At 40.3% G+C, this 26495-nt stretch overlaps 3 protein-coding genes across 5 annotated transcripts; 2 read left to right on the top strand and 1 right to left on the bottom strand.

Moving 5' to 3' along the window:
• Positions 1-367: 367 nt before the first annotated feature.
• frmpd1b (FERM and PDZ domain containing 1b) lies at positions 368-9018 on the top strand (the record flags this gene model as incomplete). Its single annotated transcript, XM_014031209.1, is given in 6 exon segments — positions 368-494; positions 709-801; positions 2042-2224; positions 2532-2733; positions 2921-3877; positions 4011-9018. Coding segments are annotated over 6 exon segments (4108 nt in total), but the record flags the coding sequence as incomplete, so codon positions are not given.
• Positions 9019-10765: 1747 nt separating this feature from the next.
• LOC106534534 (solute carrier family 25 member 51) lies at positions 10766-18389 on the bottom strand. Of its 2 annotated transcripts, XR_001312360.1 has the most exons (3): positions 18167-18389; positions 11928-13203; positions 10766-11342 (listed from the first exon to the last, which is right to left on the bottom strand). XR_001312360.1 is itself a non-coding variant. In XM_014031208.1 (2 exons), exon 2 carries the CDS (start codon positions 13147-13149, stop codon positions 12214-12216), a length of 936 nt encoding a protein of 311 aa, XP_013886662.1. In that variant the 5' UTR covers positions 13150-13203; positions 18167-18389; the 3' UTR covers positions 11618-12213. The 2 variants fall into 2 exon arrangements, 1 of the variants encoding a protein (XP_013886662.1); XM_014031208.1 differs by lacking the exon at positions 10766-11342 and having other exon boundaries at positions 11618-13203.
• Positions 18390-18546: 157 nt separating this feature from the next.
• On the top strand, positions 18547-25714 carry ints10 (integrator complex subunit 10). 2 transcript variants are annotated; one of them, XM_014031206.1, is made up of 18 exons: positions 18547-18987; positions 19079-19146; positions 19297-19400; positions 19488-19627; positions 19714-19795; positions 19872-20012; positions 20162-20336; positions 20474-20643; positions 20747-20886; positions 21390-21543; positions 21746-21828; positions 22247-22402; positions 23443-23551; positions 23832-23911; positions 24001-24163; positions 24310-24403; positions 24660-24728; positions 25247-25714. In XM_014031206.1, the coding sequence occupies exons 1-18, from the start codon at positions 18859-18861 to the stop codon at positions 25401-25403; spliced, it is 2214 nt and encodes a 737-aa protein (XP_013886660.1). In that variant the 5' UTR covers positions 18547-18858; the 3' UTR covers positions 25404-25714. The 2 variants fall into 2 exon arrangements, with proteins under 2 accessions (XP_013886660.1, XP_013886661.1); XM_014031207.1 differs by lacking the exon at positions 24660-24728 and having other exon boundaries at positions 18550-18987.
• The last annotated feature ends 781 nt before the right edge of the window (positions 25715-26495 follow it).

Genomic DNA, 26495 nt, shown 5'->3' with positions numbered 1-26495 from the left:
GCCTTGCATACCCAGACTTAATTTCATTTAATAATCTGAATATAGGCTTGGACAAGCTGTAATAGTGGCGTACATCAAAGTGTTTCCATTTTTTAGGATCAATTTAAGGGATTTATGATATGAGAACAAAGAGAATCAAACAAACTATCTTATGTAAGGCCAACATTAGTTAAAATTAGCAGTTTGGTGACTTACGGTAAGCTGCTTTTTTTCGCAACTACAACAATTTTCTCAAAAACAGGTACCAACTTGTTCTATACAATAATAACACTTCTACTGAGACGTTTTGTTACTTTGGTGTAAAATGAAAGTGTTATCCTTTTGGTTTCAGCAGCCACCGTTCTAATTTTGTCCTTATTGTTGGCAGGAAGGAGTTTGGCCTGGACAGCTTCATCTCTCCTACGCTGCTGAGCAATATGAGGGAACGGGATTTGAGGAAAGCCATCAGCTACCACCTCAAAAAGATCCAGTCTCTGCTGGAACCACGCCAGAAGGTACAGTGTATGAGGATTGACAGCTGAGCGTAGGGAAGCAGTAAAAGCCGTTACAAAACAGAAAGTGACAGCTTTAGGACACTTTTAGCTGATGTTTAGTGACTGCTAATCTCCCAGGAGTTTAAAGAGGTGGGATGGAAGCAGGTTCAGAGAACAGTGAATGGTGTGTGGGAGTTTTTTTTTTATTCTACTTTTTCCTTTATATCAATTTTAGGTGATATCAGCTTCTCAGGCTCGATTGGCCTACCTCACTCAGCTTGGAGAGCTCATTTCTTATGGAGGACGATCTTACACAGCTACAATGATGGTAAGAGAAGCAGTTTTTAAATTGATAAACCAGTAACTGTTTATGGAGCTTGTCCGGTGACAGTGAATAAAAATTAAATATATCAACTTGTGGCCATGAGATAATAACTCATGACCATGAGATAGTTATTGCAGTAATTTCCATATGGAGACTTTTATTTGTTTACATGGACAAGTTTGAATTTATTTTATTTTGTTTTAATACAGGAATGAATTACCTACTTTAGTCACTTGTGGTTAGACACATAGTACACACACTTAGCATTACGTGATGCAGCTGTAAGACACAGGTGATGACTGGAGCTGTCTTTGTCCAGAAAGCTTTATTTTATAAGAAGCTCAACACTCAAAACAGGCTCCTCTCTCAYCCTGTACCTTTGCCACGGAACAAGTCTGACTTATGTCACATTCAGGAACAATGGTGTGAGTCTGGAAAACTTTACCGACACACACCTAGGAAGTTCAGTATCAACTCAAATACTGGTACTATGAAAAATTAACCGTTAGAAAGAACCATGGCGGTATACTCTTTGGAATAAACATACACCTAATAATAATAATAATAATAATAATAATGTGTGTCAAGTCAAATCAACTCTATTTGTATTGCACATTTAAAATAGCCATTGGCCAAAGTGCTTCACACTACAAATAATAAAAAGACAAAACGAGATCATAAAAACAAATATGATAAACCATAGATGAGGAAAAGTCAACTCCCATTCTGAATTAAAGGCTTTTGAAAATGAATATGTCTTAAGATGAGATTTAAAAACACTAAGAGTTGGCGCCTGTCTGATGGGAAGGGGCAGCTGTTTCCGCAGTTTAGGAGCCACAATTAAAAAAGGCCTGATCACCTCTGTGGACTAGCCTGGACTGCGGGGCAACCAAGAGCAAATGATCATTGGATATGAGAAGTGTAGGGTACTTTTGAACAATTAAACACAAAAACAACATATCATCTAACTCCAACAATGTTTGCATTTCTCACAGACATGGCTGCTTCAAATGATCTCGTTTAAAATTCGACCATGAAACATTGATTCAACAACATCTTTTCAACACTAGTTATTTGGCTAGAATTGGATGATCGTTTGATGGTTGATTCACCTTCAATCGTCTGCCTTATCCAAAAATCAACTTTTTTGACCATAATTCAACATTGAATTAACATCTTTTGCAACCTGTTGGCTCTGTAGTTTAATTATTTGAGCATTTTTCTACTTTCCCTCTAAACTCAGCTACAGGACAGGGAAGTGCTGGTCAGCTTGCTCGTTGGTGCCAAGTATGGGATGAGCCAGGTCATCAACCACAAGCTCAAYGTGATCTCTACGCTGGTCGAGTTCAGCAACATCAGTCGAGTGGAGCTGTTATCAGAATCGGACAAAGTTAGCCTGCTGCGCATTTCACTACATGACATGAAGGTATGAAAGACATGAGTTCATTGAGATACTCGATTATTCCTAGCTGACATAGATTAAAAAAAGAAAGTGCACTCACTATACTATCTGTGCACAAAGGTTTATGATATAATAAATGTAGGCCAAGTATTGTTCCTCCAATGAGACAGTAGACAGCCTAAGGGAGTTGTTGTATGCATTGCTGATTCACTGACACAAAGATGACCATGTCTCCCTCTTTCTCCCATTTCCTTGCTTTTCCCTTCTTACCCTTTGACTTTAATCACAACTGCTTTACCTTTATCTTCTACACTGCCCTTCCTCCTTTCAGCCATTTGCCTTACTGATGGATTCTCAGGCAGCCAAAGACTTAGGGTGCCTACTGGGAGGCTACTGCAAACTCCTGGTGGATCCAAGTGTTAATGTCTTCCGTCTGGGGCGCCCAAAAGTGAGGGTGCACCGGATTCCTGCTGAAGAAGGTGTGTGTGGGAAGTTCGCCGTAATAGAGGGCGTGTGCTATGAATCCCTATCAAGTGAGCACTTAAAACAATCACTTTCTGGTTTTGGCATTTTGATAGACCTTTATTACATCACATTACATGTCGATGTATGTCATCAACCAGTACGGGTATGATCAGGAAAGGCTGTTATAGCATACAACCACAATTCTCTTCAACAGGTATACTAAAAGACTCTTTGTTGTGCTTGTCTGGTGTTTAGGTTATGTGTCTCGCTGCTGCAGTGATTCAGAAGACTCCACAGATGAAGACGATCCAATGGATTCTCACAACTACAAAGGCCCAGACCCAGCAAGTCAGGACTGGGAGGAAAGGAGGAGAGAAGAGGAGGTAAAGAGAAAAGAGGAAGAAAGGAGAGAGAGAGAGGAGTACAAAGGAAAACAGGAAGTTCAAATAATAGTGACAACAGAAGACAAAGAAAATGAGAGTGAGGAAGAAGGAGCAACAGGAAGTTGTTTGCGTAAATTCAAAGTCATGGATGAGGAAAGGAACAGCTGGTACCACACGGACCCGCGAGTCACCAGCAGTTTCTCCAGCTTGTCCAGCAGCTCTTTGAGTGCTGCCCTAGAAGAAAGCAGCGCCGCAGCCAAAACTGCGTCTCGCTTAGATCCTCTTCATGGATCACGCACAGGCGAGGATCTTTCAGATGCGGATGGCCACCGTGCCTATCTCCTGGAGCCAAAACGTCAAGGGCCCATGCGACCCACCAACTTGAATTACCGCGGCAATGATAACTCTTGTCTCTGCTTTGCTGAGCTCTCCAAGGCTGATTTTCTGTCTAGCCCTTCTGGGGCCACAAGTGATGATGATGAGGAGGAGGAAGAGGAGGAAGAAGATTTGGGGGTCCYGAAACTCAGATGCATTTCTAAAATCCCAAGCTCTAGAGATCTGAGAATGATTGACAGCACACCTTTTGAAAGATTGCCCATTAGGAGAAAGAAGAAGACCCCTCCCAAAGTCCCAGTAAGGACGAGTTCCATTCCTAAAAATAAAGCAGGGCAAGCTGAACATCGTTTGTCGAAGGATGAAGAGGGTCTATTTCTTACTCCTTCACCCAACCTCAAACCATCTCTTTTGCTAAAGGACAATGTCTCGGAATCAGAAGATGAGTTTTTTGATGCACGAGAGAGATTTACGCCACCAGTCCCCGATCTTTCAGGTTTGTTGTGTAACTTTCCAGAAGTTGGTGAAAATATATCTATACATGCAATTTTCTGTTAGTTAAAGAAATAGATAAACATTGTGATAATAAAATGATGTTGTCTCTGTTTTATTTTCTTTGTCTCCCACAGATGCTGAACTAGCTGACCGGCGAAATGCTAATCGCTTGAGTGGAACCTGGAATGGTCTTCCAGCAGCCCCTGGAAAAGAACCATCATCTCCTCGTGCCAATAAAACCCAATYCAATAAAACTACAAAAGAATCAGAGATACTAAAAGAGCCAGCAATTGAACTCAACAACAAACAACCTAGCCTTTCAAAGAAACCTGAAGTTAAGATCAAACCACCACTGGCACCTAAGCCCCAATTGCCTCCCAAACCTCAGAAAGTTCCTCCCAAGTCACCCCAACATGGAAGAGCATATGCCCAGTGCAATGGGGACGCCTCTGGACATCTGTCTTCTGAACTCTTGGAAATGGAACCAGACACCATGGAGTTTAAATCTGTTACACTGGGTGGATTGTCTCTGTCGTCATCCCTGATCACAGCAGTGAGGAATAGTAAACAGTCTCAACAAGCTACAACACTGCAATCTGAGGAAAAGACAAAAAGACAAGAAAACACCCCAAAACTAAATAAAAATCTTGTGTGTGAAAATGGATCACATGTTTCCAAAGATAAAGTGTTGGTTCCTAATGAAAAGGAAACTTCAAAAGCTGAGGGGAAGGTCAATGCAACTAAGAAAATGACAAAAAATGCACCAAACCCACCTTCCATCGCTCGGTCTAATTCAGGTACAAAGCCAACCGTTCCTCCTCCAGTGGCCCCCAAGCCTCCTTCTACCATCAGCTTCCACCCATTGTCACTACCTGCTAGTTCGCCCGTTTCCCCCACTGACCCAAGCACAGGGATATTTAAAGACACAGTCAGACCACCAAATGGAATCCACCCTTGGAGCAGCCGCAATGGTAGCATCCAGTCAGGACCCCGGAGGGTCTCTCTGAGTCATGAGAGCCTATCACCAAAAAATTCAGACGCACCGCTCACTATCACCACCTCCCCAATCTCAGCTATCTCTAAAGGCATCGAGGACCTAGAAGGTAAAGAACCTGGACGATCTGGTTCAGGGTCCGACCTGAGAACTAGCTCCTCCAGCCTGGGAGGCAGACTACCAGCCACTGCTTTGCGAGGGAAGATCCAGTCCTTGCCTTGGTACATGACTCGCTCCCAAGAGATCCTAGGAACTCCTGACTATCCCTCCACATGCTCCATCAATGGTGACACATCAGGCTTTGGGTCTGGTTTGTCTGTTGCAAGTGGTTTATCAGACTTAAATAAAACCCCTGTCAAGGACAAAGAGACAGTGGCCTTAACATCCGAAAGCAAAGGGAACATTTTAGATGACGGAGCCGAGGTTGTCATTGCAACTATCAAGGAGGCTCAGGACGTAAGTTCACATATGAAAAAGGCCAATGGAACAAATGGCTCACACCCGAACCTGAGCTTTAGAGGGAGCAGTTCGCACAGTGACAGTGTCTCGTCCGAGCAGCCACAGTCACGTCCTCATTCCGCTGTGGGGCTGGGAGGTGTTACTAACATGCAGATCGGCGGTGACTCGCCCACCTCCTCGGCAGCAGACACTACTCCACCACAGCAACACAGAGAGGCTTGTGGCTGTCGCACTGTTTACGCCAACTGCTTCAGCGGAGACACCGAGGATGGCATCAGCTTCGATGAGGAGCTCACCGTCTATGAATTCTCCCGCCGCATACGCCCCAAACCTGCTCAAACTGCCTCTGCCCCATCTCCGACAACACCCTCACCAAAATCCAATATTCTGTCATTGTTGAGAGACAACCCACGGCCACTGTCCACACTCTCCACTACATCTTCTGAACTCAGTCCTCTTGTTYCCTGTCCAGTTTCCTCCACAACCTCGTTTGGTGGTCCCCTTCGTTCCCTTACCAACAAAAACTATGGAGGGCTAAAGGGGGGTTTTGCTTCTCTACGTGAAGATATAGATCAGCTTCTTTTGGTATTAGAGAGGGAAACCCTGGATCAGTTACAACAACGTTCAAAATTAGACAGCACAGGTGTAAAAGTAGGGCCTGACCTAAATCACAACGGAACTGAAGACAATGCTGCCTTGATAGGAAGCCAGATGTGCACAGGGGCAAGTCCAGCCACCATGACGGAGCCGGAGAGGAGTCTTCTCCAAGCAGAGGCTCGACGATTGGCATCCGGGTGTCAACGGGCCACACGGGTGGGCTGGGCTCCCGATGAGGCGCTCCGTTCTTTATCCAACAGCTTCAGTGCACTGGTTCAGCTGACAGCAGCCTGCCTGCAGACAAACCCCTGTCCTGGTTGTAACATCTGCCAGAAATCAAGGCAGGTCCACAGGGATCACGACGATGATGGGCAGCAGCCCATGGAAAAGCTAAAGGAGATAGTGGGTCTGTATCGAGAGTTTGTCGGGGCGGTTGAGACAGCCGGAACTTGTGTCATGGTCGGGAATAAGTCTGGGTCGGGACAGGGTCAGGGAGAGACGGACGGAGTGAGGTTGCTTGCTAAACGTTGCACTGTGCTCATCTCATCGGTATTCGCACTTACACAACTCTTCCGGACACCCGCACTGGAAGCCACAGACACGCCTGGACACGTACCTCTTAATTTTTGACCTGTGTGAACATMTAACTGACTCTAGAGGTGAGATATGAAGAAACAGCACAGAGCGACCTGACCTGGGACTCTCGTATTTTTGTACAAGTGCCACATGCATTCACAGCACCCCCCCACACACACACACCAACACGACACATAATCCTGAAGAGATAAAAGGTCTATTCTCTGCATCTTTCCATGAAATGCATATGGACTATGCATTTTTGCATACAAATTTTATAATTATCTTATATTTCTTTTATTTTATGATACAATATGTGATGTATGGATGGATTATCCATGTATGTATTTATGTATTTATTTTTACTATTGCTGCACCATGATCTGCAACATGCAGGTCTACGGTGAGTAAAACATAAAAAAAAAAAACTATGGATGTCACTGGAATTATTTTCCCTTGTCTTTGAGACAGTATTATGTTATTATTATTTTGTTGCATTGAAGTTATTGCCACTCTACAAGGTGTAATCTGTAAATTGTCATTTTCAAGTTTATTATTGCGGTTTACAGACTAAATACAGAGGATATACTTTATCACACTTTTTTGAAATATGGTAAAAGTTTTATTTGTGTAGGATTTGCACCTTTTTAAGTATTCAGCTTTTTAACGTTACAGTCACAAATGTGGAAATACAAACACCATTACACAGCAGGTAGAGCACTTTTGACTGTTACAGATTGCACCTTTTTTGTGAGACATGTGACCTTGTGTAAAAAAAAAAGTTTTTCTACCCCATTTCTTGTCCATATTGTTTTGTGTAAATGTGTCTTGGAAATACTCCCATTACCCAAAYGTATGCAGTATTACAGCATTTTCATGCAAATATTTACGTTTTCTGGAAATGTGGGGATGGCAAGGGGCCCAGGCAGCAAAACAATGGACCTTATTTATGTAGTTGAAAATGTCTGTGAYGTGGCACAAGGGAGACTGTTAACTCTGTCCAGATGTAGCAAAGATCCAAAGTATATATGTAAAAAAACTGAGCCACAACTGTTTCTTGCTATTGTTTACTCCTAGGATACCACTTTATTATTAACACAGTGACAGWTGAGCAGACTGCTTAAGTCAGAACTGTTGGTTTAAACCTGTCTAACTTTCGTTTATGGCTATGCAAACATGAACTCATCAATTATCGCACATTGTCTTTTTGTTTTGTGCTGACATTAAAAACAAAAGCAAAAGCATTTTTTTCTAATATCGTGGGTGCTTTCTTTGTTTGGAATGTTGGCGAAATTGTTGGGTTTCTTTTTTACAAAAATGCCTGCATTATGGATGGCAGTGTTTTGCAAAGTTGCATGGCGTTAGCATGGTCATTATAAAGGCCCGTGTTTATACTGATGTGAATTGTTACTAAATGGATTGCTCAAACAGCTTGCCATTTAACTTGACACCTCACTTGAAGGATTTAAACCCCCCATTCCAAAGAAATTAGGACATGTAAAATGTAAATAAAAACAGAAAGCAATTTTAAAATCTCATATTTAAATTTTAAACTAGTTTTAGTCACAACAGAACATAGTAAATGTATCAAATGTTTAAACTCGGTTAAGGCAATTTAGAATTTGATGGCAGCAACACATCTTTAACAAGTGGAGAAAGGATTATGTTTACCACTGTGAAGAATCCCCCTTTAACAAGAGCCTGTAAACATCTAACTGAGGAGACCAGTTTTTAGAGGGGAATGTTCCATTCTTTTCCAATACAGGATTCTAGCTGTTCAACAGTCCTGGTTTACACTGAATGGGAGTATATGTTGTTCTAAAAYAAATGTTTAACCTGTACGTCATATGCACTAATGTACCCCTATACCATCAGAGAGGCAGYCTTTTGAACTGATTGCTGGATGGTTCCTCCTCTTTAATCCAGATCTCCCAAAGAGAATCCAATATTGACTTTCAGCCTTGTCCACTGCTCTTTAGTGAGCATTTATCAAATGAGCAAATCTATGTATTRTGTTTTATTTACATTTTATGCGTCTTGACCTTTTAGAATTGGGGTTGTGCTTCGACAAGCAGGCATTTAAGCCTAATCGGCCTGTAGTTGTTTGTACAAAATTAAGAGGATTAGCCAAAATGAAGACCACTGAAGTATTCAGAAACAGCTGGTGAGGAGAGGTGGTGTATTTCATCCTCCAAAACATCACTAAATTAATATTTAAGGTGAAAAAGGCAGGACTCTTGTTTGAGGCCAGTTTTCCAGCTGCCACGACACCAGGAAGCTTTGTCCCACACAGAACTAGACCTAACCTAAAAACCCATTGTGATGTCTTTATGAGTGTTTTTTTTGTCTCGTTTATTAGGCAGGCTCATATAACATGGAGTGCCTGTGTCACCATCTTCTCTTTGTACAATAAACCGAACAGTTTCGTACTTTCTACATAACAACTTTTCCTTACAACAAAGTTAATGTAACATGAAAATGTAACATTTGGGAATAAATGACACACTGACCTTAAATAGTTGTGGTTTACTGAGTGTTTTGGTCAGAGTTGTAAATATACACGTGTGCAGTTTTATGTACTCTTAAGTCTTGAGGTATAATAACAGCCTTGGAGAATTTCTGACTACAAATCTTGGCTCTGTTTCAAGAATGTTTTATACAGCAGAGACTGAATCCAAACTGCACTGCTGCGAGGTTTTGGCACATCTGAACCTCTTAATGAGGATTAGTGGGGGATTTCTTTCTCTATAAGTTGCTGCACGTCTACAAAGCCGGCGTTTATCTTTGTACTAGTGTTTCTTGTTCTTTTCCTCTTTTTTGGCATTTTTATTCCTTATTTGGTAGCGTGAGGTTGACGTGTTTACCCGTGTTGAAGAGATTTCACCTTGCGATTACCACTTGTTTAAAAAACAGGAGTTGAAAGGCTTTGTAAGTACAGCAGCTCAACCCTTCTTGAGTCAGTCCCCACATCAAACTGTCATTGATCTGATCACCTGCAGTCAGACTTCTTGATGCAGCAGCATTCAGCAACGCCCCCGGTTTATCAGCCTGATCTTGTTGCCAGAAGCGTCATTACTTTAAAGTAACTCCACTTRTCATGACTAAATCATCACAACTCATCGTTATAGTGAAGCTGTTTGCGTGATGGATTGCAAAAAGGTATAAAAGCACATATCCAGAGAAGGGCAGATTACAGTCAATATTGTGCAACATGACCAAATGGATTAGGGATGCATGATATATCAGCATTAGCATCGGTATCGGCCGATATTGGTCATTTTTTTAGAATATCAGTATCGGCCCAATATGTAAAACTGGGCCGATATTAACGGCCGATATTGATTTCACACTTTTTAGCTTTGTGTTTTTGTTTTGGGAGGTGAAATGTTTGGTCAGGTGGTATCTGTTTGATCATGATAGTGATATTGAAGCTGTGCAGCCAGGAATAACTGAAGAACAGAGCCATGTCAGAGGTCTGGTCATTTATTTACGGTATCAAAAAAAGACCCAAGTGTGTTTGTGTGTATATGCTTATAAAAAAATTTGTGGGTTTGTGTAATATTGGTAAACATCGGTTATCGGCCATAACAGCAATAATTATATCGGATATCTATACCGGCTGAAATTTTCATATCGGAGCATCCCTAAAACGGATACAATCGTCACACCGGAATCATTCAGTAACTACCTGGATAACATTTTTGTTTTAAAGGAGACATATCCTGCTTTTAAATCCTTCCATTTTACATTTTAAACCATTCAGTTGGGGTTTATAGAAAGTGGAACTGCAATATTTTGGCTTCCGTTTTGTAACTCCACAAGCCGCTCTCTGATTCCTTTTCTGAGGTTTGTCTCAGATCAACTCGTTTTGAGGCTGTCTTTTTTTACCCCACCCTTCCTCCAGCTTCCAAAATGGCCCATTCTAGTTTGATAGAGGGTTTTACGACTATATAGTAGCACAGAAAATTTATATTTACAAATTAATTAAAATATGTCAACAACAGAAGACCTGTCCATCCAACCTCACACGTTGGAGTCTGACCCAGAGTCAGCGGAGAATGAAGACGACCAAATTATAGTTGGTAAGTCGAGACCTTATTTGGCAGTACCATTGCAAATTCTGACATATTTCAGAAAACGTCATAGAAAAAAAAAACAGAAAACTGAACGAGTTGAATAATATGACCCAAACAGAATATAAAGATATCTACGCAGCACCAGGTGAGACTGAATTCAACTTTTCTGCACTCCCACAGATGACTAAAAACGTGGATTTTGCATGATACATCCCCTTAAATTAGAAAACAATAAAGTTTGTCCTCACTGACACCAATGTAACATTTCTTTGTATTTTTATTTGATGTGGCTGCAATTAATTTGACATTTTAAAAGCAATGTGCAACTTATTCTTCAGAAAACAATAAACAGTGAAACTGAACACCAGCAAGATTTCGTTTGTAAAAACATTGCACAAAACCTTGCTTTTGTAGAAATGTCAAAAGAAAATACTATGTAATTTAAAATAATTGTGGCAGTAAAAAAAGAATTCAAGAAATAGGCCAAGTGATTCATTTACACGGCAGCTTGAGCTTTTTGTGCCACTGAACATCACCCTCTGTCCTTGTCTCCGCTCGCTACCACTGTTCAGTCTCAAATATCCGAGCAGCGTGCCTTTCCTCTTTGGGCTCGTCGTCGGCGCTCTGAGCTGTGGCGTGGCGACTGCATCTACTCGAGCTTGAAATCTGAGCCCATTATGTCAACAGATGTTACGGACAGAAAGGAGAGCAAGCGTGAGGGGAGGGAACACCACAGCAGGAGCAGAGACCGTCAATGACCAAAACTGGTAAAAAAAAAATAAGAAAAATAAAATACGCCATCGTGAAAATCAAAATCAACAACGTTTCATCTTGTTACAGTAAAGTCTAAATATAATTGTACTTTATTTAAAAACTTTCTCAAACCAGAAAATGTGGGTGTGGCTTGTTTTGCCGGCACATAAAAACGACACCTTTCCCGTAGCACTTGAGAAAAATATGTCAAGATAAAACTGCCTCTACATTTTACACAGAAGAGTCGTGTATGACAATAAATATTGTTCAACCCTGCCTTTTTTTWAAATTTTGGTTTATTTTTCTTTAGCTTTTCCAGAAGTTTCTATTTAACCATTTCTCAGGCATTTGTCTTCTTGGGTGTTTAGCATGTGCTCCCGTAAGTAGGGATGAGAGTTTGTCGGTTGATCTTTGACAAAAGTGGCAGAATTTAAGCTCGACAGAGAGAACTACGCTTGGTCTATTAAACAGATGGCTGTAATTTTCAARAACACCACAGTACATAAACGTAAAGCAGTTTATCAAATCAGATAATCTCTCTTTAAAACTGTAAAAGAAACAAAACAAAAAACAAACTAACTCCCATGCTATCACACCTTTTGGTACATGTTAGCAGACAAGGGTTTATCATTTGGACCCCGGCACAAGATTTGTGAAGGCTGAGTTGTGTGCCTTGTTTGTTTGTTTTTTACACTAACATTGAAAGGTAACAATGGCAGGTGATTATTTTACAAACTGCAGGCCCCTGTCAGAATTATACTTTCTCTTCCATCACTTATGAGATTTCTGTCCCACTAGCGAAGCCGAACGATATGGATTCCTCTTTCTGAACAGTTACTATCAACGTGCTTTCTCTTTATCACAACGTATCCATTCCTCCTTTTACAAGAGCTTAAGCAGGAACTCGTARGTGGCGTTGATGATCCCCCAGGAGATAAGGGATCTATGGTAGTTGAGGTGGGCCCCTCTAAAAAGCCTGGCCACGCTGCCACCCCTCTCCCTCCACACTGTTAGCAGCACTGTCCTGCACGGCTGGAAAGCTCCACCGACCTGAGACTGAGCTCGGGATTTTACCACATTTAATGGGTAAAACATAATGCCGAGAGCTGCCCCCAACACCCCACCACACACAAAATCGTTGACCAAGTGACCCGCCTTGCTAGTGGCCTCTGGCAGCAGCTCTTTAATCGGCCCCCGCAGCCCGAAGAAGAGTAYGTTGCTGGGGCCGTTCCGCAGCAGGATGGGGACGAGGCCGCGGTAGCACTCTCGGACGCCGTACTCGGTCAGAAGCGTCCGGAAAGTGTGGGCCGTGTTGTTGAAGCGCCCGTGGTGCCGGTGGTCCTGGAGGAGAGTCTGCACGCGCTCGAACGGCGTGAGGACGGCCTCGGCGGTCCCGGCCAGCGCCGCGGCGAAGCTCCTGGTGACGAGCACTGGCACCCCGCTGCCGCCGGAATGGTCCAGTAAGACTCGAGAGAAGTCCTCATAAAGGCCAAACATGATGGCCACTGTGGTGCTCTTCTGAAGCAGAGGGGGGAGCAGGCCTCGGTAAAGATTCCTAAGCCCGTCCCGCTGGAGCTGCTGCACGGCCTCGGTAACCAACACCCCGTGCAGCTGCTGACGGAAAAGCAACTTCTGAATGGGGAAGGTGATCATAATATTAGTGAAAGCAGCAATGGAACCACAGACATAGTGCTTCCCTTCTGGACCCAACTTGGTACTCAAAAGCCCAGCACGCAGCAGGGAAGGACCTCCTTTTGTAAGGGCAGCCTGGGGTCGGGGTGTCCGGGCTGACTCAGAGTCCATGGTGCTGGCAGCCATGGGAGGCTCAGTGCACTGCCTGATCCTTCAGCATTTTAAAGTTTCTGCAAAAGGCTGTAAAACAAAAGCTAGAATGAGATGATGACAAATTTACCACTTGTTTTTCTCCTTTAAATAAACTGCAAATCAGTTACATTTGAAAAAGTTTTACTTATGTTAATGTCAATGTCGATTTTATTTATATAAAACAACAGAAGTTGACCAAAGTGCTTCACAATTAAGCCAAATGAATAAAACAATTGAGCAACACATTAATGTAGACAGTAAAATCAATTAAAAACACAGAAAAACATTAAAAACATTATCATTAAAAGAATCTCAAACCCGACCAGAATGAAAGGCCAAGGAGTAAAAGTGAGTTTTAAGTAGAGATTTAAAAGTCTCAAAACAGTCTCAGCAGTCCGTATGCTAAGAGGTAAATCAATCCAGAGTTTTGGGGCAGAGACTGCAAAGGCCCGATCACCTCTAAACTTTAACCTACATCTAGGAACATCTAAGAGGAACTGGTTGGATGACCGAAGTGCAGAAGTGTGGATGTTAATGAGATCACACAGGTAGAATGGGGCCAGACCGTTTAAAGCTTTAAAAGTAAGCAATAAAATCTTAAAATTTATCCTAAAATGAACAGGAAGCCAATAGAGAGAAGCTAGAACTGGGGATATGTGTTCATGTTTTTTAGTTCCTGTTGAAAGACAAGCTGCTGTGTTTTGGACAACTTGTAATCGATGCAGAGAAGATTTATCTAAACCAATATACAAAGAATTACAATAATCCAAACGAGATGTGATGAGAGCATGAATCACTTTATGGCTTCACCTTAGCAATAAGTCTTAGTTGGAAAAAACTTGATTTCACCACTGAGTTTATCTGCCTGTCCAATTTAAACATATTATCAAAAACGAAACCCAAATTTCTGACAGCAGAGCAGCTGTATGAAGCCAAAGGACCAAGATTGTCAGAAGAAATGTCTTTACCAAAGCTGATGACTTCTGTCTTACTTTCATTCAGGAAATTTAATTTCAGACAGATTTATATGTCATTCAGACAGCTCAGGAGTGATTTGAATAAATTAATCAACCTTTGCTTGATAGGCAGGGAGACCTGAATGTCGTCAACAAAACAATGGAAAGGAATCTTATTTTTATTAAAAATGGACCTCAGAGGCAACATATAAAGATTGAAAAGCAGAGGGCCTAGAATAGAGCCTTGGGGGACCCCACAAGTCAGAGGAGCTGTAGAGGAGGAGCAATCTCCTAAATGAACAGAAAAACTCTTATTTGTTAAGTAGGCTCTAAACCAGGATAAAACTGTGCCTTTGATACCAACCAGCTGCTCTAATCGTGACAGTAAGATGTTATGATCAACGGTATCAAAGATCTAANAACAACAGAAGTTGGCCAAAGTGCTTCACAATTAAGCCAAATGAATAAAACAATTGAGCAACACATAAATGTAGACAGTAAAATCAATTAAAAAACACAGAAAAACATTAAAAACATTATCATTAAAAGAATCTCAAACCCTCCCAGGATGAAAGGCCAGGGAGTAAAAGTGAGTTTTAAGTAGAGATTTAAAAGTCTCAAAACAGTCTCAGCAGTCCATATGCTGAGGTAAATCAATCCAGAGTTTTGGGGCAGAGACTGCAAAGGCCCGATCACCTCTAAACTTTAACCTACATCTAGGAACATCTAAGAACTGGTTGGATGACCGAAGTGCAGAAGTGTGGATGTTAATGAGATCACACAGGTAGAATGGGGCCAGACCGTTAAAAGCTTTAAAAGTAAGCAATAAAATCTTAAAATTTATCCTAAAATGAACAGGAAGCCAATGGAGAGGAGCCAGAACTGGGGATATGTGTTCATGTTTTTTAGTTCCTGTTAAAAGACGAGCTGCTACGTTTTGGAAAACTTGTAATCGATGCAGAGAAGATTTATCTAAACCAACATACAAAGAATTACAATAATCCAAACGAGACGTGATGAGAGCATGAATCACTTTCTCAAGGTCTTTGTTTGGGAGGTATGGCTTCACCTTAGCAATAAGTCTTAGTTGGAAAAAAAACTTGATTTCACCACTGAGTTTATCTGCCTGTGCAATTTAAACATATTATCAAAAATGAAACCCAAATTTCTGACAGCAGAGCAGCTGTATGAAGCCAAAGGACCAACATTGTCGGAAGAAATGTCTTTACCAAAGCTGATGACTTCTGTCTTACTTTCATTCAGGAAATTTAATTTCAGACAGATTTTTATGTCATTCAGACAGCTCAGGAGTGATTTGAATAAATTAATCAACCCTTGCTTGATACGCAGGGAGACCTGAATGTCGTCAACACAACAATGGAAAGGGATCTTATATTTATTAAAAATGGACCCCAGAGGCAACATATAAAGATTAAAAAGCAAAAGACCTAGAATAAAGCCTTGGGGGACCCCACAAGTCAGAGGAGCTGTAGAGGAGGAACAATCTCCTAAATGAACAGAAAAACTCCTATTTGTTAAGAAGGCTCTAAACCAGGATAAAACTGTGCCTTTGATACCAACCAGCTGCTCTAATCGTGACAGTAAGATGTTATGATCAACGGTATCAAAGATCTAAAAGCACTAAAACTGCAGAGCTTCCTGAATCAGCTGTTAAAAGAAGATCATTAAAAACTCTTAAAAGGGTTGTTTCAGTGCTGTGGCGGGATTTAAAACCTGACTGGAACAGTTCACCACTATTATTGTCTTGTACAAAACCTTGGAGTTGGATAAAAACAACTTTTTCTAAAACCTTTGATAAAAAGAAAGTTTTGAAATCGGTCTGTAGTTGGTGAGAACTCCTGGATCTAGGTTTTTCTTTTTTATAAGGGGTTGGACCACAGCATGCTTATAAACTTATAAAAGGTTATGATGGAAATATATTCTTACAAACTAGCTTAACCCTAAGCTCTAAATTAAACGATAACGTTTGAATAATTAGGGATGTCCCGATCCAGATTTTTTGGCTCCCGATACAATCCGATTTTTTTTAATGATTAGTCTTTCTTATACCGATCCGATACCGATCCGACAGCTTTATTTCTTCATTTCTTTCCAAGTGACAAGGTTGGTAGTATTAAAGCGAGCCCTGCTGTTCCCACCACGAGAAACATCCAGTTTGCAGATTTTGCAAGATGCAGTTTCAGCATCATTATTTCCATTGAAACATGTTCCCACACTGTGGACATGGTTGCACACTTGTGTGCGTCTTGACTTCTTAACAGTTGTAAAGCATGATAATGCTGAAAACTGTTGCAAAAACTGGATCGACCCGATCACGATTAAATTAGATTCTAACCGATTTTCAAAAAATGGCCATATCTGCCACCGATACTGATACTGAGTATCTGATCGAGACATCCCTATTAATAATCCAAGATAAGGAAAAAATACCTAGATTTTGATATAAAAACTATAGAAGTGTAAATCGAACTAGAAAGAAATATTAAAGCTAATAGTCACACACATAAATTTTGATGTTTCTGAAAAAAAAAAATGTCATGCTGTGCTCCAAAGAACCTTTGAGATACATGTGTAAATGCAAAGAACATTTTGTACATGTGAATCCAAAATGTTGTTTCAGCTTGCAGTAAGAATACTTMTATTATGACTGCAGGATCAGACCAYCTTCTGTTATGATTTCTGTGGGTAATCGGGCAAACGTGGGCCAGCCACATCGATGTGTGTGTCTGGTATTAAGCGGCTGAAAGTTCTGTTTTGTCTGACAGCTGCAGGAAGAACTCTCTGAGCTCTTCTAGACCTGCAGTCTGTTATAGCATCCATCCTTGTTATTCTTTTATTTGTTTTTTTTTATATTAAATGACACAAACAACAAAGATGTTTCTACTGTGAAGTTCAGCTGCAGAGCTTCAACAAGGGCTGGATTTTAACACCTCATGCTTTTCATTGCAAATATTGTGATTCGTTAAACGGAAATTACTCTCGGTATACCTTGTAATAAAACATTAATTTATTGTACATCTGAACTCTTTTGTGTTTATAATTTGTTAACATTTTGATAGGAAATCCTGTCTAAAACAGATTGACCTGTTACAACCACTGGCGCCTTCGACTTGTACAAACAAACTGCTTCAACTGTCAGCTGATAAGACTATTTTCACAATGGCCTGATAAGCGATGGCCTTAGACATGGACATTGACGGTAACTACTTGGACACACAAAGTTGTGCAAAGTACACTAAATATGGATCAGGAATCCTGTACATGACATGATTATTACCTTTTAAATGCACTCTGCTAATATGAAGAAAAAAAGCTACTGGTACGCAAAGGAAAATACCAAATTAAAAGGAACAAATCAACAATGCAAGACAATCTAAAAGGTAATCCCACCTAGTACAGTAATCAAGTAACTTGCTTTCCAACTTACTCGATTATTAAGCCAAAAACAAGGTGGTGGAAAAGTTACACTAGTGGTGAAACAAAAACTTTACACACAGCATCAGGCAAATATGATAAATCAGACTGACACGTGTTTAAATGTCAGCAAAATCTTTGAATTGCAACACTATTGGTCCCAGATATGGATTTTCAAATTCTACTGAAATGGTTAGTGTTTGAAAAGTATTATTACACATTATTTTAGTGCTATGTAGACGCCCATAAACGCCCATGAGTTCACCTCCCACCAGAACAGCTAAACAGGTTTAGGAAACAAACAAGGAAGCAAAGAGGAGGTAAAAAAAATAAGACTTAACCCTCAGCTCAACAGAATGCTGCTCAACTCAACCACAGCTAGCTCCGTGCTACAAGTGACATGCTTATTTCACTGTTAAGAGCTGTCAGTTTTGTATTTTAGCCACGTGTGTAAGGATTATGAATTGGACTTTGGTAAATCTTCACAGTCAACAACTACTTAGCATGCTAAGTTAGCTTTGTACAGAATCAAAACGGTTATGTGCTGTTAATAACAGCAGCTAAAAGAGCAGTTTTCAGTTTAGGCCACGCAAGTGTTTAGCTTATAAACGAGGCTTTACCTGTAGAGTGCACAAGTCAGGCGCTGTCTTGATCTGGACGGAATGAGTGTTGTTGTTTTTTTCAGGGCCAATGCTGTAGGTCGTGAAGCTCGAGCAGCAACTCGGTGACAGCGATGGGTCGACTGCGCATGCGCAGTGCTGTTGTGTGCTGAAAACATGCACTTGAAGCTGCTACAAATTTCAGATATTTAACATTTGAATGTTTATACGATGTGGTGCCCGACAAGCTAGGAGTATTTGGCCCACACACGCATGGACTGTATTGTTTTCATTTTTTTTTTTTTTTTATGTTTGAACGTCCGTCGTAAAGCAGGACGTGACGTAGAGGTGTCGTAACTTTAACGCTTTGGGACATAAAAGCTAAGCTAGCCGTAGTTTGACAAGTCTTCAGGGGTGTTTAGGTTTTTATTTTGCTTTGTGTAGTTATTACATTTAGATGTGATATTATAAGATTGTTGAAAAATAGTGTGCCGTTAGATGAATGGTTCTCCCAAAGCTTTCAATGGAAATTCTGATAACAGAAGGCTAGCTGCTAATCATGCTGCTAATAATTGTGTCAAAACACTTGCAGAGAACCGCTTTTCAGGTTAATTTCTGACTAAGGCTTTCGCATGTAAAGGAAMTACATGCTGTATACCGCAGTCTGGCCTATTTTTGCGTGTGGTAATATAACTAAATTTAACTAATGTGAAATGTCAGCGCAAAAAGACTGCGAGTTTTTGGTAAAAACAGCCCGAGATTTGGTCTCTGAAGATCCATGTGCTGCCAAAGCCTGGCTCATAACAGCTAGAACCCTTTACCCAACAGACTTCAGCATCCAGGTAATTTTAGATATCAGCATTGATTGCTTCAATGCTGATATGACAGTAGGATTACAGCCCCATCACAAATCTCTTGATATTTTGTTCACAGTATGAAATGTACATCATTGAACGCAATGCAGAGAAGACGGCTTCAGCAGGGAGGCTTCTGTATGACATGTGAGTGACAGATTTGTGTGTCAGTGTTTTCATGTCCAGACAAGTTCTCGTGTTGAGGCTGTTTGTTTTTATTTTATTTTTGTTTGTTATGCATTTTTTATTTACTTATTTATTTATTTTACAAATGGCAATAATCTTTCACCTCTGCAGGTTTATAAACTTTCCAGAKCAGCCCATAGTTTGGCGTGAGATTAGTGTGATCACAGCTGCCCTGCGCAGTGACTCGCAGGACAAACACGCACAGTTTCTTAGGGGTAAGTGGAGTTTTTGATTTCATTGATGCACATCGCAACTGGTTTCACCAAAAGAGACATCCAACACGTTTTATTGTCTTCACCCAGGGCTTTTTGAGACATTGCCTGGTCGTGTGCAATGTGAAATGCTACTGAAAGCCACAGAGCAGTGTTTTAACACTCTGGAGAAAGCAGAGATGCTGTTGCTCCTTTTGAAGCGTTTTCCAGAGTCTGTGGTTCAACATGGGGTTTGTAGTAATACATTAACTCGGGTGTTTTTGAGATGTGACTCCAGTATAATTTGTTAAAGGTTAACGGTCTGCTGTACTGTTAGGTTAATTTAGGAGAGACACTGTTGGACGCGGAGGCATCGGAGAATGTGGAAACGCCAGTCAACTGCTTCAGAAAGCTTTTTGGTCAGTGAACAATGTTAAAATTCAAAGTAATAATAGAACAAAGCAATTGTTTACATATATTTTTTTCTTTTTACAGTGTGTGATGTCCTTCCTTTGGTCATAAACAACATGGACATGCGCCTGCCAACAAGCCTAATGCAGAAGTATATCTTAAAAGCTGCTGAGTTCTATATTGGCTATGTGACTCGTGGACCATCACCTGATGTCCAGTTACAAGGTACGTTTACACTGCTGACATTATAGAAAATTATTATTATTTTACTATCTAACCCAGTTTAATCACTTCCAAGATTTCCACGCTTTTATGTTGTTTTTACTTTCGTTTTCTGTTCAGTGCCTTTCTGATTTTACCTAAATGTCTTTCAGGTACTCAAGACAGTGGGACTTTAAAGTCACCTGGCATTTCTCGTGGCTCTCAGCGATACGTGATAGATGGCCTGTCAGAAAAATCCTCAGTGGTAGCAGAACCGTGGGAGAGGCTGCTTGATATTGTCGCTGTGGTTGGTGCACGCTGCGAGTGGCAGGGAGACAAAGGGCAGAGGTAAACTTATCMATCTGCCTGTCGCACATCTGATTGAAAAGCCTTGCAGTGTTTCATAAATCACGGTAGCTCAGTTTTCTTATTTTAGATGATAATCTTTGTAAAGGAGTTCATTTTGTTTGTATCGTGTTTATTAGGAGTTACGTGGACATGTTGCAGAGAGTGAAGGAGCTGTGCCGGTACCTGCCCAGTCTGGAAGGAGAGACCAGGTCTCGCTGCTGCAGTCAGGTGGTCATTTGTGCAGCGCTCGTGCTTTTCCGCAGCGCTTTCCTCTACGTCTCAGCTGTACAACCTGCACTGTTCCAGGGTCAGGCTTTGGCTTTTACACAATTTGTTCCTGTATTCCTAATTCTACTGGTTTTGGACCTCTCGTGTATTTATTTATTTATTTTTGGTGTTTCTGTTTGTAGGGGTCGGTGCGATGAATTCGGGGCCGTGGATCCTGGTGGAGGATTTGAGTTCAGTGTACAGTGATTTGGAGATGGATCGAGGCACTTTGAAACACGCACATAAGAAACGCAAACTGGCAGATGGGAGAGAGAAAACAATGGTAACATCTGAATAGAAATTGTTTTATTTTTATACAATATTTCTCATACTCCAAAAATGACCAAATTAGTTTGAAAACACCACACATATTGATAGATATTTTTTAAACTTAATCATTTTTTATATTTGATTCTATTGCATTAATTGACTGTATTAAACATGTCTTTCTTGCTGCCATAATTTTCATCCCTGCAGCTTTGAGCTGCGCTAACTGATAAGAAGTAACCCTGTGATTGGTCAAGATGTTTTCTCTGTGCTGTGTTTGTAATAAATTGTACAGCTTTTCCCAGCCAAGGTCAGAACTTTCTGCTGAGACCTGTCTTTAAGCGTCCTCAGACACTTCTCACTCCTTGCAAAGAGAAAACTGTTTTAAACTGAATACTTATGTCTGTGTCTGGTTCATTTCTTTTTAAGGGGTAATTTAATGTCCACTCAGACATATACTTTTAAATGCTCATACTATACAACCACAGTGTGTTTTACTATTCTTTACCATTTTTGTAGAGCTCAGATGATGAGGAAGGTTTGGGGAAGGGCCGTGGTCGACACATCTTAGTCAACAAGACCGAGATGCCCAGCTGGTCAGAGACTCTGGAGAGTTTCCGCACAGCCAGAGAAAGTTGGGACCTCCTTCACGCCCACGACGGGCTGGAAGTTGGTAAGCACCACTAATGTTTGTGTTTTTGTGTCGACATCTAGAAAAACTGTAGGAATTTTTTTACAGCGTCACAAAATATCTACCACCACTATTACAAAAGATGTAAACTTTTAAACTACCATCACAGTTCATTGAGGTTGTTATAAATTCAAGATGAAATGGAATTTATTCATTTGAGATGATTTTTTAAAATGTTTTTTAGAGTTTAAAAAAATCTGTGCTGCATGGAAGACAGACAGCTGGCTGTGGTTCAGAATATTCCTCACTGACATGATTATATACCAGGTAAGGTTACAATTTTTCAGTTTTTGTAATAAGATACCTGTGACCTTTTTAATTGTGCTTTGTATGATAATAGAGTCTGCTCAGCTAGATTAGTTTTTATTCTCATTATTCTATTGCAAGTCCTGATGTTGCTAAATTGGCTGCTCTAAAATGACTTACAATGTGAGTTGCCGTTTTATTAATGAAGAAAATTATCAATATTTATGCTGCACTGAGTTACTTTCTGGTCAAAATTTGCTTTAATGTATTGAATGATGACTTGGGTAAGGAAATGCTGCAAAGAATATGATTTAGAAGGACAGATTTTAATTTATTTTATTTTTAAAGATGAGCAAATAATAAATAAAACTTACTATGTGAATACATATTTAGGTACATCGGCCTTACAAATACAGACTGTGTTTCTTGTCATCTCCAGGGCCAGTATCGAAAGGCCCTCTCCAGCCTGCATCAGATGGCTGCAGTACAGCAGCCTCAGCCGGGCCAGCAGAGCCCCTCTGGTCAGGGCAGTCTGGAGCACCACAGGGCCTTCATCCAGCAGGCATCCTGCCACTACGCACTGGGAGAGTACAGGGTAAACATATGCACACCACCTTACTTTCACAGTGCTTATATTCTGCACATGCAGACCAAACACTCAGTTAAGTTGTACTTCTGTGCCGTACTTCATCGTATTTAAAACTAGGTTGTTTGTTTCTGCTGTTCTTAAAGCAAGCAAACACAGTTTTGACACTTTTGGCAATAACGTGTTTATTATTCCCCCAAATCAACAAGTGAAACTTTGTTTTTTTTTTTGCAACTAAAAAGAAACGTCATTATTTGGGCTGAAGGTGTCAGTGATTTTTTTCAAAATCTGCTGCTGCTGAATATTTGAATGTGCAGGATTTGATGTAAAACATGTTCTCACAGGTGTATAATTATTTAATTTATTTAGACATAATCACCTTTTTCCCCCCCTGAAAATGGTCATTGTCAGTCTAATTGGTTCGATCTTAACTTAAAGATGTTCACAGCTTATTTTCTTGAATTTTAATGTAATAACCAGTGGTGGGCACAGTTCCCCTAAAGCACTAAASCACTAATAGGGGAACTAATTTCTTTATTAGTGCTTTAAGGCTTTTGCTATTTTTAAAATTTATTAGTGGATTAGCACTGGTTACATTTATAGGCTAAATTTAGAAGCACTAACTGAGGTCTTTAAATATTATTGAACATTATTGTTCACAGTTGAGGGTGAAAGCTGCCACACATTTTGTTCATATGCATGTATCTTTAAGGTTACATGTCAAACTAAAAGCCCGTGGGCCAAATGTGGCCTGCAGGTGACTCACATTTGGCCCACYAAGGGCACTAAGTGACAGCATTCTGCACGCAGTAAATATTGTCTCGTGTTGACTCTGAAGAATGTTTCATGTGTCAGCTGGATTATTTTAGTGCTTTAGAATTAGCTTTTGCTAAAATTTTCAATGTGTTAGTGCTTTAGAATTAGGGGACTTAAATATCTGACTWAGTGCTTTAGGGTTAGTGCAACTAATATTTAGATTAGTGCTGCCACCACTGATGATAATCCTTCCATGCAAGTATTTTATGTTTTGAACCATGCGTGTTAAACAGCTGGCCTGTGAGAAGCTGCTTGATGTTGTCAGTGGACTGGTTCCTCCAACCCAAGAGCCAATCAAATCCACAGAAGATCAGAGCAGAGTGAAAAACAAAATGAGAAAAGGTACTTTTTTTTTCCTCCTCCCTGATTCTGTTTAGCTTCACACATAACTGTGTCAGCAGTTTTTTTTACACAAATTGATATTGTCTTCATCATAGATAGTGTTGTRATTTGTTGGTTCTGACTCAGTAATTTAAAGCTGTAATAACAGATAAAATAAGTTTGGTGCAGTTTGACTTTCATATGACTTTTATTTTTCCGTACAAAATATACAACATAAAAGTTTTATAATAGATGAGCAATAGAAAGGTTCAATTATTATTATTTTTTTTCTCCAAACCAGGTAATGACCTGAGATTACTTCCCTGCACCAGCAAAGCTGTGTTACCATTCTGTCTGCAGCTGATGCTAGCTTGCTTCAAGGTACTTTTAATATGTTAGATCTGTGTGATTCATCTGTGATTCTGTTTGAGAACTCTTTTTGTTTTGCTCGTCTTGCCTGGTTCAATCAGCTCCGAGCCTTCACGGACAATCGGGACGACCTGTCGCTCGGCCACGTGGTGGTGCTCCTGCAGCACGACTGGCCGCAAGGCGAGATGCTGTTTTTAAAGGCGGTGGACAAAATCTGTCAGCAAGGCAGTTTCCAATACGAGAACTTCTTCAACTACGTCACCAGTATCCTTTTCACTCATGCAAACACAGCACGGCGGAAACTGATAAGGACATATTGACCTATCATGCTGATAACCCAGGCTGTGTTGTCTTGGCCAGGATGTTTTTTTTTTTTTCTTTTTTTTCCTTGATCTCATTTGTTTACTCAGATATCGACATGCTGGAGGAGTTTGCTTACCTGCGCACTCCAGAAGGGGGCAGGATTGAGCTGGAGCTGCTGCCGAATCAGGGCATGCTGATCAAGTAAGCCAATCACCATTCAAACTTTTTCAGATGGCATGGTAACTGCACTTTCCCGTTCAGTTTTTTTGTGTTTTTGTTTTTTAAAGCGAACACTGCTATTTATTGATGATCTACATAGACTTGGCCTGTGGGGAAAATTTAAGATRAGGTGTACTTGGTTAAAAAAAAGGAAAAAAGTTGTTGTGAAACTTGGTTCGTTGTTGAAGCAGTTGATGAAACGTCACTGACAGAGTTGTTAAATGTTGCTGTCCCTCAGGAACCCTAGTCCCGCCCTGGGGGTGGAGTTAAACACCCTTCTGCTACAAGGGGTGCAGACAATGGACAGGTACCCCAGGCCCCTTCTCCCACAGTCCCCATCTTCTCTCCCTCCCCTCACACCAGTCACCCTTCCTTCATACCCAGCTTCAAGGCTTGTCATCACCCCCGCCCCAGTTTTGGTTTGGGCCTGTCATTTTTACATCAAGAGTCAGTCGTTCTTTGATTTCCTGTTGGCGTTTTTATTTTTTTTTCTTTGAGCCATTACTCCTTTTTTACTGTGGTCATCACTGTTGTTATGAGGCTGATGTTGTTGTACAATCAATTTAGTTCTGCCGTTTCATGATACTTGATGTCATTTCATTTGTGGACATGTTTTTCTATGGTTTTGCTTTATTATATTTAACATGTTCAAACTAAATTGGCTGTGATTGATTCATTTGTGGAAGGCAACAGTAATGTGCTGCTACCATGACTTTGTCTTTACTACATACTGTAGATCAGGTAGATTTAGTAAGTAAATACAGATTCATAGTCTTGTTTTTATATATTTTATAAATACACATTTAAATCTTGTTCCTTTTGCAGACACCACACAGTGACTCGAGGGATCACCAAAGGTGTGAAGGAAGATTTTCGTCTGGCCATGGAGAGGCAGGTGTCGCGGTGTGGGGAAAACTTGCTCAGTGTGCTCCACCGTTTTTGCATTAACGAGAAAATAATAATCATCCAGTCCCTTCCTTGACCCCCATATCAGTGGGATATAAGCATTTGTACAGTTTTAATGAACTTGGACTGTGGTGGTTTTTACCCCCAAAAAACTGAACATCTTTTTTTGTTTGTTTGTTTTTTGTCTTTGTCTTTGGCATCTTAACAGAAGAAAGTCTTTTTGCCTTTAAAAATGTTTGGGGTGACACTGGATATCTTCTGTTGTTTTCACGGTGTTTGTTTTTTTAATAGAACAGTGTTGAGGTGTAATGTGCTTAATCCTAATCTTTCATGTTGTTTTTGAGCACCATTGACCAAAAAATTAAATGCATTTCAGTACTCTGGTAATGTTTTTGTTTTTTTGCTACAGTCTTGGTCAAATATTACTTTGTTTCCATTGAATGCCATTTGAATGCTTAAATGGTTATTTGATCTATACCAGAGGAGTCCAAAATTGGCCCGCCAAGCCATTTGATTTGGCCCACCAGCAGTTGTCCTGCTACTAGGTTGTATTCTCCTGTTTTATGTAGAAACACTATATTTCCACCTAGTCATTCCAACCATCAGTCCAACTAAATAAAGGGCTGTAGTGCAGATAGTCTTAACTCATCATGGCACTTACTTTATCTTTGAATTATAGCAAAATTAAAAATAAAATGCGAGCAACTTCAAGACGTTTGGATTAGACTTAAGCACACATCTAGATTTGAACAATTTATAAGACCACAAATACTCAAATTTTATTTTTAAAAAGTCCCACGAGCTTTTACTGCTCAAGTGTATGTCAGATTTTTATTTTTTTATTTTAAAGATTTATTTTGTTTATTTTCTGCATGTCCATTGGTTAACAAAAAACAAAAAACAAAATGTGGCCTACCACTGGCTGCCAACTTAATCATAAAAAAATAAAACAGCTTTACTTAAAAAGCATTTGCGTTTCATATACTGTACTATTGCATTTGGCCCGCAGCCCTCAAACTGATTTTCATTTTGGCCCTCTCTGGGAAAATGTTTGGGCACCCCCTATCTATACATTATGCAAACATCAAATCCTCAGCTGTTCATAAATTATGATCAGAAATGAGAAGCTGTAGCTTTAAAAAAAAAAATCAGAGTTAAAGATATTTTT

The sequence above is a fragment of the Austrofundulus limnaeus genome, unplaced genomic scaffold (genome assembly GCF_001266775.1).
Source record: "Austrofundulus limnaeus strain Quisiro unplaced genomic scaffold, Austrofundulus_limnaeus-1.0 Scaffold1200, whole genome shotgun sequence".
NCBI classification, from domain to species: Eukaryota; Metazoa; Chordata; class Actinopteri; order Cyprinodontiformes; family Rivulidae; genus Austrofundulus; species Austrofundulus limnaeus.
This window is presented reverse-complemented; position numbering and strand designations above follow the sequence as displayed.